General features: G+C 53.8%; 1 protein-coding gene across 1 annotated transcript in view; it reads left to right on the top strand.

Moving 5' to 3' along the window:
• The first annotated feature begins 877 nt into the window (after nt 1–877).
• Nucleotides 878–9370, top strand: part of Cmip (c-Maf inducing protein) — a 319144-nt gene continuing 310651 nt past the window's right edge. The window contains exon 1 of the mRNA XM_051201736.1: nt 878–1568. Within this exon, the coding sequence (XP_051057693.1) occupies nt 1269–1568 (300 nt within the window). The 5' untranslated portion in view covers nt 878–1268. The remainder of the gene's footprint in view (nt 1569–9370) is intronic.

Genomic DNA, 9370 nt, shown 5'->3' with positions numbered 1-9370 from the left:
ACCTTGATTTCAAATCCTCTTGCCTCCACTTCCTTATTGCTGGGATTACAGGCACATGGCACCTTGTGGGTTTATGTAGTGCTGGGGAGCCAGTCTAGGATTTTATGCATGCTAGGCAAACACTCTACTGACAATTGAGATACTCCCCTCCTCTACTTAAAAAAAGGACATTTTTTTTGAGACATGTTGTCTTGACTGGCCTGAAATTCACTATGTAGCTCAAACTGGCCTCAAGCTCACAGCAATCCTCCTGCCTCAGTCCGAATGCTGTGGTTGTGATGGTAAACTACCATGCATTTCTCTGTGTATGTGTGTGTGGGGGAGGGGGCGGGGGACAATTTCAACTCTAAGAAATTGTCCTAAGGCTCAATCTGGCCATCCTTGGGGAAACAGTTTGAATTGGGGAGGCGATGTAAGGGATGCAGCGGGCCAGCACCCCAGCTTTCAGTCCGGCCTTGGATTGGAAGTGGAAGCACTGGTCCGCATCCTCTAGGTCATGGGGCAGACTTTATTTCCCAAGCCCAGCCCAGGATGGTGGGGTGGCCAGGGGCGCAGGGCTCCGCTGTGCACCCTCGGGGGCGCGGCCCGCGTGACTGTCCTGCACACTGCCCACATTCCGGGGCGCGGCGCGGCGCGGGGACTGTCGAGGCTCGCCCAGCCCTGGCCCCCTCCCCAGGGGCTGCCGCTCCCGTCGGGCCGCGCCCGCCTCCAAGTCCCCGCCCGGGGCCCGGCCCATCCCGGACTCCGCCCGCCGCGGGGAGGCCGAAGCCGCTGTTGCCGCCATTGACGTCAGAGGGCGGGCACATGACCCCGCGGGGACCAATCGCGCGCTCCAGCCTCCCGCAATCTCCCCGGCAGCCGGCGCGGCCCCCGCCCGCAGCACACACTAGCGGACGGACGCGGACACACGCACCGCACAGCGCGCCCGCGCGAGGGAGAGACACGCCCGCGCCCGCCGTCCCCGGCGCCGCCCCCACCCCCCGAGGACCCGATCCTCTCTGCGCCCTGCGATTGCCAGTAGCCCGCGCCGCAGTCGCCAACCCGTTCGCGCCGGCATGCGCCCCAGCAGCTAGAAGGAAGCAGCCCAGGAAGCGCCCCGCGCGCCTCCGCCCGCCCCCGCGCGCTCCCGTTCGTCCCCGCGGGGCGCCCCCAGCCCACGCCCCCCCACCTTCCCGGCGGTGGGGGGGTGCGGGCCCTCCGCGGGGGCCCCGCCGGCCCGGCCCCAAGCCAGCCGCGATCGCGCGCGCGGCCCCCGCCCCGGCGCGGCCATGGATGTGACGAGCAGTTCGGGCGGCGGCGACCCCCGGCAGATCGAGGAGACCAAACCGCTGCTAGGGAGCGACGTGTCGGGCCCCGAGGGCACTAAGGTGATGGGCGCCGTGCCTTGCCGCCGGGCCCTGCTGCTGTGCAACGGGATGAGGTACAAGCTGCTGCAGGAGGGCGACATTCAGGTCTGTGTCATCCGGCACCCTCGGACCTTTCTCAGCAAGATCCTCACCTCCAAATTTCTGAGGCGCTGGGAGCCGCACCACCTAACGCTGGCCGACAACAGCTTGGCATCCGCCACGGTGAGTGGCCCTGCGTGGCCGTGGAGCTCCCCAAGCTGGGGTCCCCCGGGACCGAGGTGCCCCCGCTGGCTGTCCCCGAGTGCACGGCCCCCGAGTCCCGGCCTGCGCGCGGAGCTGGGCTGGAACCTCCAGACCTGATCCTCTAAGGCAGGCTGGGGAGCCCTTCTTCGTGTCGTGGACACTTAGCCCACCCGGGCTGAGTGCTTGGGGACTTTCGCCTGAGCGCCTGCGTTTCGGATGGCTGGGACCCCGGGGTGAACCTTAGACTGGGCCCTGAGGGTAGTGGTGTGTTGTTCCTTTACCGAACCCGTTGCCCATCTGGATCAGAGCTACAGGGGAAAACAAAACGTAGCCCTCTCCTCCTTAAAAACCGTAACCCCCCAGCGCCAACAATTTCCAGAAAGCAACTCCTGCGCTTGCTTTAGCCTTCCTTTATTCTTTTTTTCTGCCGGGCCTGGCAAGGAAAAACCCGGTGCCCGTCCTTTCTGAAAACCTCCTTCGCACGTTGGGAGGTTGGAGGGGGAGGAGGTGGGGGGTCGAGGTCCAGGATCCACTCTGGCCCTGGTAGTCGAGTTCTCTGGGTAGAAGAAGCTGGGCTGCCCAGCCTGCCCTTGCGTTGTCTGTGGAGCGTGTGTAAGCATGTTTTGTGGCTGCGTCCTGTTTTGTTAGTTTTTTGCTGTGTGGCCAGGGCCGGGTCAGCTGGATGAGATGGAGAAAGGAGGATCTTACTAGTTGCTTTCGGAAATCGAATCTGCAAATGGTGGCCTTCTTCCTCCTGGGGACAGACAGCTGTGGTGGGGTCGAGGAGGGGGAGTGGGGGCGGTGGGCAGGGCCTAAACAGGATGCTTTGTGTTTTCCAACAAGGGCAGTTTCAAATACAGGCTCTGGCTGGGCCTTAGCTTGGCGCTTGGGGACCCATCTTTGTAGGTGCCCCCTTCTTGTCTAGAATGTACCGTCCCCCCATGGCAGGCTCCTTGGTGTTTACTAAACACCATGGGAAAAGGAAGAATTCACTGCCTGCTCACACCTGTGCCAAGAAAGCCCAGCCAGGAAACAGGGTGTTGCTTACATGCATGCCACAAATGTGTAGCGTGTGTAGACATTTCTTCGGCATCCATGTTCCCTTGGTGGTGTGTCACAGACTGTGACACATGCTCCTAAGAATGGGGAGGGGGGAAAAAGTTAGCCTAGACATCCTACTTCTTAAGTCTACTTCCTCTACCCCTGAGAACATTGTGGCACACGAGGACTTTTATTCTGAATTTTGGGTCTGATGTGCTTAAAGCACCTATTTTTTTCTATGCTCTGGGCATGTTGGTGCAGTAACTGCAGATTTTGTCCCCAGGAGGATTGAGGGTTGCCGGAGGCGGCCCAGTCTTTCTCTCAAATTGGTGGTGTGTGTTCGTAAACCTTCCTTGAGTCATAGGCCTCGGCCTTGATTTTCATTTGATTGGCCAGTACTGAGGCTTTCAGGTCCTAGAGGTGGTGGGTAACCTTCCCTGGGCTCTGGAGCCCCCAAGTCTGGCCTTTGCATTATCACCTAGCGCTCTCTCTCTCTCTCTCTCTCTCTCTCTCTCTCTCTCTCTCTCTGTGTGTGTGTGTGTGTGTGTGTGTGTGTGTGTGTGTGTGTGTTATTAGGCTCTGTTCTTTTTCCTGCCATCCTTCCAAATGCAGAGGACTTGTCAGGAAGGACAGTAGTTGAGAGGAACAGCGACTTGCTCTAGGAAGGACAGGACATTCCCCTGGCCCTCCAGGGCACAATCATGGTGTGGCTAGCTGATCTTCCTGCTTTGGGAGAGGCGAACTCTGGAGACTAGAGGCCCCCTACTTTCCCTGGCTGCTCAAGAGGTCTGTCTGTTTGAGAGAGTCAGAAAAGAATCAGGCCCGACAATCTCCAGTGCCGCCCGGGGCCCCTTGTCTACCATTGGCCAGCCAAGGTCCGGGGGCTACCTCTGAGGGACACCTGAGTCCTGTGTGTGGCCCTAGGTTATCTGAGGAGCAAGTTGAGTCTTTGGCAGAACCTTGTTCTCCGTTAGAAAACAGGGAAAAAGAAAATGGGAGGAAGTGTCTCACAGGCTGGCATAATCCTGTCCTTCCCGTTCCTCACCTGGCATGAGGGAATTCCTTCAGTGTAGCTTTTGCCTTGTGGGGGCATCAGTGGGGGTCTCTAATGGAGGTATGTGGCTCCCCTAACTCCAGGGCCTGTATATGGAGGTGTGGCCATCAGGGCCTGAAGCAGTGGCCTCCAGGCTAGAGGTGGGGTTATGGCTTACTGCTAGGGATCTTGTCCCGCCTTGAGATACCTGCTAGGTGTCCACTCTCTGGGAAGTGGAGGAGACTCTTCGGGGTTCCCTTAGGCCTGGGCATTATGTAATCTGTCTGCATTTTATAGTGCCACCCAGCCACTCTATTGAGAAATATTTGCTCAAATGAAACAAAGGTGAATTTGAGTGCAGTTCATTCCCAGAAAGCCCCTAGCTCAGCCTTGAGCTGACCATGTAAAAGTGTGTCTCACAGAGGGGTGAAGTATATATTGTTCATATGAGGCCCAGTTCAGATCTGTCTGAGGATTATCCGGTTAATTGTGTGGACTTCAGGACCCAGAGTGACTGATCTGGATTGAAACCAGTCAACAAACAAAGCACTCCTTTGCCCAAACCATTCACTGAGTCGCTGTCTATACTGATTCAGTTACCTGAATCATGAGGGATACTAGAGGCTTGGACCCCAGCTGTACTGGCCTGGGGTGCAAGCCAAATTTCTGGGGTCTCCTAGACCCTGCTGGCATGGGTCTCCAACTGGTGACAAACTGAGTGTGGAAATTTCTTGGTTCCCTGGGGAGGGAGACCCAAACTGGAGTTTGGTACCAGGGGTCCTGACATCCCTCTCCTGACCTGGCTGTAAACTTTGCCCTTGGTGGGGTCAGGTCAGAGCTTGCCCTGTGCTGTCTACTAGGCCAGTTACTGATTAAACCCTTGCAGAAGCAACAGCACGCCTGGCATAGGCCAGGTTTAATGTGCCTAGGAGACTTTGGATCCTTTGGAACCAGAATGCTTGTCAACAAAGAGGAAGCTCTCCAGCTTCTGTGGGAGGGGTCATGGGGAGGGGGGTACCTTGGGAAATGGAGGCGGTACCTTCTTGGGGAAGAGCCCTGCCTGCCCACACCGATTCTCATTCCTCATTTACACTTCCCCATCGGTGGGATCTTTCTGGACTCCTGGTGGCTGCCCACCGTGTGTTATAGTTTGGAATCTCTAGCCAGCCCAGGTTTTTGTACAAGTGTCCCCATTGGGGAGGACAAGAATCCATCTTGCCATTCGTTGTTTGGCTAAATTTGATCACCTGCTCGACGTGTTTGTCTTTTGTCTGTAGCCTTTGTTTCCACTGCGCCAAGGAAGTACAGAAAAGCACCCCATCTTTCATTTCATCTCACCGTTAAAAACAAAACAAAAACCAAACAAATGGGCCCATGGTTTCAGAATGGTGGGTCTAATCTGAAAAGTCCGTTCTTGGTTTACTGTGCAGGGGTTCGGACACAAGGGACCGGGTAGCCTTCTTTATTCTCTAGCCTTGTTCCTCCAGGACTGCCGCTTGCATTGTCTCCCCTGCTGCTCGGCTGCAATGTCTCCAGGAATCTGGTTGGGTGAACAGACACTGCCTTCGTTTCTGTTCATGGCTTTTCCCCCCCCTCTGGAGTGTCTGAGCATCCCTCCTGTGAACTTGGAATTTGTTTCAGCAAAATGCATCTGAGATCAACTCTGTGGTCATTTCCCAGCTAAGTGTTGCCTCCAGGTGCTGGAGTCTTTTCCTTGAGAATTAAACCCTCTAGTCCCTAGGGTCCCCGATTTATGTACATGAATGCTAGTGTGCTAAGGTGTTTTTTTTTTTTTTTTTTTTTTTTTTTTTGGTCATGTAGGCCTTCTTCTGTGTGCCCATTCTTCCCTCCTTTTATGATTCTGGCATTTAGTAAACACTTTCTTTTTTTTAATGTCACAAGTAGATTTGGAGTGTATCAGATTTGTTTCATAGATAGTTGTGTGTTTAGAGTTGGGGCAGGGATGGTGCAGGCAGGAGTGGGTATACAGTATTCTCTGTGGCCAGGCTGTGTGACCTGCCTTCCACAGGCTGTAGGAAGTCGGTGCATTTTGAGGTACTCTTCCAGGTAGTAGATATTTTGCTGTGTGGTGTGTGCTCTCCTACCAGGCAGCAAGGGAGGGAGCCTTGTGCTAAAGAGTCTGGTTTTGGGGGCCCAGAGTGGCTTGTATGTGGCCCTGTTTGCTCACTTGGTCGAGGGGAAGAACTCTCTTGCGCATTTTGTGGGGAGCACAGGAGCTCAATCATCCCAAAGGCAGAGCGCGCCCCAAGGTAGCCCACTGCTGGCAACCTCCCCCTTGACTCTCCCCAGCCTGGTATTTCTTCTTCGGGATGGATATTTGAGATGGACTAGTTATGCCCTTGATTAAAGGATTAAATGAAACAGAGCTGAGCAGCCAGCCTTACGTGTCCCCACCATGGGGCGGAACAAACTTGGGTTTTACTGTCGTCACGTGGGAGCGGGGCTGGAGCCTGAGGTAGCTGCTTTCTTTGGGCACCTTGCTTTCCCTAAGGGGCCTTGATTTGTGAGCACGTGTGGGGTGACAATGGTGCCCCACTTGCTGTGGTGGCAATTTGGATGTTGACACTGGTTCTGGTGAACACCTGGTAGCAGGATAGCCAGCACACAGTCTGAGTGAGTCCTGCAGAAATGGAAGGGTTGCGGGTTGAGCACTTAGACTCTTGCCTCCAAACCATACTACCGGAATGCAGTCCTTGGGACCACAGGGTGGAAGGAGAGACTCCCACAAGCTGTCCTGACCTGCACACACACGGACATCTCTCCTACACCCCTCCCCCAAAAGGCACTTTGTTTTTTCTTTTGTTTTTTTGAGATGGTTTTTCTGTGTAGCCTTGGCTGTCCTGGAACTCACTCTGTAGACCAGGGTGGCCTCACACTCATAGAGATCCGCCTGCGTCTGCCTCCAGAGTGCTGGGATTAAAGGCATGTGCTGACACCCAAGTTAAAAAAAATTTTAAGGAAGATCTTTGTTGTTTAAAAAAAAGAGGGGCAGTCACCTGAGGTACATGTAGCATAGCGCTTGGGAAAGTTAGGGGTGTGTGTAGAGTCACGGAATATGAGGCTGTGAGATTGTTGCAGGCATTTTAGAAGAATTTCTTAAGGGGGACTTTAAAACACACACACACAAACACACACACACACGTTATTGAACCATTGTGCACTTTACTAGATGTATGCAAAGTGTAGAGAAAGGCTGCAGCCTTACCGCACACTTCTAGAGCCCTCAGTGGTCATCTTTCAAGGCAAATGCTGTAGCCTGTTTTGTTGGGTACCTGTGCTGAGCACTCTGGACATGAACACGGCTCTACATTGTTACTAGTCATTGGAGGCTGTATGTGGAGTTCATCTTAGATCCACACATGTGTGACTGCCTTGTTCTTGCCTCACTGCTACATAATTTTCCCATCTTGAAGTGTACCGTACAAATATGGTGGGCAGACCAGTTCCCCTGTCGTGGGTCATTTAGCTATGTCTCAGTTGTTGGCTGTTACAAACAAGGCACTTCCCATTTTTATCAGCTGAATTCTATCTGTTTGAACAGTTTAAACGTTGGCCTGCTTTCTTGGGGGTCACAGAGGGGGGCATGCATTAGTCTGGCAGAGTGTCACCAGGAAGTGGGTTCCCACAAGGCCTGTCTGCCAGCCACATTCATCATCACTCTTAGGATAAGGGTCTGGGCTGCTCCAACTGAGAGCCTCATTTTCTTCTGCTTTCAGACTTCCTGTTCTCCTCAGGATGAAAGCCAGGTGGCTAAGCCCCATAACAGAGAAAGTGGGAGTGAGGATTTCTCTTCCTCTCTCCTCACTCTGGTGAGCAGGTACCCAGTGTGTCCCCGGGGGTGGAAGGGTCGGCATAACTTTGGAAAGGACACTTTACTCATTGCCAGCAGAGCCCTAACCAGAGGTGCCTGTTGTATGTTATATATATTACATGTATCATCTCCAGACTGAGGTGGCGGATGGCAAAGCAGAGATTTCTGGGGTTGAAATTGTTCCTGTCTTGAGGCTCCACACCTCCTCACCTCTGTCGTGGGTAAGATGTGCTGTGTATGGCAGCGAGAAAGCTAGGAGGAGATGAGACTGTGTGTGACACAGACTTGATACCAGACAGGTAATCTGCAGCTTTCCAGATGACTCGCCTTATCCGCTGAGGGAGGATTGTGAGGACTTCCTCCTTGATGTCGGGGTGTGGGGTGGGGGTTGTGGTTACAGGAGGCAGGTGTTCTTTCAACAGAGAAATCCCACTGTTCTGGGCACTTGGAAGGTAGGAAACAGCAGGATAGTAAGGCCAGTTAGCTGGTGGCTGAAGTGAGGAGTCTGTATGTCAGGGAAGGTGTGGCTTCACTGTCTGGGGGAAGGAAGGGCCTTTCAGGTCGAGGGACAGGGTAAATGCAAAGTCCCCCTCCCCCGAGGGAATTTAGAAGTCACCTGGCTGCGTTTAATAAGTGCTCAGTGTTCACTTTTCTTTCTCCTCTTCTCCCGGCTACTGGTTTATTTATTTATTGTTTATTTTTTTTTAAACCCTGAAATCTTAGCACCCAAGATGTTGAAACAGGAGGACTGACACTGGTTTTGAGGTTAGCCTGGGCTATATAGTGAGACGCTGTCTCAAAAACAAAAAACATTTTTTTTCCAGTAAGCATCTAGAATGTTCTTGATGCTATGCATATAGACTGTCCCAGGAAGCTTCATTCTAGCTCCCCTTTCCTTTCCTCCCTCTCCACCTCTTTTTCTCTTTTCCTTTGAAAGTCAGCTTCTTCCGAATGAAGAGTGAAGAGTGGCTTTGTTGTAATGCTCTAAGAGGGTCTTAAATTACCCAGCCTGGCAGAATGTTTTAAAAAGCCAACTCCCTTAGTGAATAACCAGGTTCCAAGGATCCCAGGTTTTAGACTCAACTGAGTCACCACTGGCTTTGCAGGTGGGGGTGAGCTGATGGGACCCTTGAGATGAATCAGCAGAGGGGGCGCCCAACCGCTGCCTCCCATCCTGGCCTTTGTCCCTGTTGTCCTAGTGCTGTTATCAGCAGTGAGAATTATTAGGCTGTGGAACTAGGCAGGCGAGCTGGCTCCTCCGGTCTGCAGGTGGGCGGGCCTTAGGAATCAGGCTGGGAAGCAGGTGCTTGCTGGGGTTGGGCTCACTGGGTCCAGCTCAGGAGAGGTCACCTGTGGGGAACAAATACCTGCACTTCTATTGGCTTTCATGGGTGTCCTGAGGCGGTCCTAGACTCTAGAGACTTCAAGAATAGCTAAAGATAGCAGGCCTGGCTTCTCTGCTTTCCACTCTGGTTCCTTGGCCAGGCTGGGTGAAAAGATTTATTTGTTTGAGGCCCAGCTAAAGGATGTGTCAGCCAGGGCAGACTAGCTGTGTAACAAACAGCCCCTCCACCAAGAGGCCTGCTGGCTTCAGACTGTGGTTTCTTTTTGCTCATCACAGCCCCAGGGGAATCTTTGGTGGCAGGGCCTAATTGATCTCTTAGGTACCTGGCCTCCTTTGTGCTTTGTTCCAGCTTGGGCCTCCTTTAGGGTCCTCTGTGGGGATGGTGGGGTACGAGGCCCAGGCCATGCCTGAGGCCAGGTGAGGCTGGGAAATGTGCTTTAGAGGTGTGTCTTGGTGCCACTGTGGTGTAGCATATCTGTAGTCTCAGCAGTTGGGAGCCTGAGGCAGGAGGATCATTAGTTTGAGGCCAG

Source organism: Phodopus roborovskii, unplaced genomic scaffold, assembly GCF_943737965.1.
Source record: "Phodopus roborovskii unplaced genomic scaffold, PHOROB, whole genome shotgun sequence".
NCBI classification, from domain to species: Eukaryota; Metazoa; Chordata; class Mammalia; order Rodentia; family Cricetidae; genus Phodopus; species Phodopus roborovskii.
This window is presented reverse-complemented; position numbering and strand designations above follow the sequence as displayed.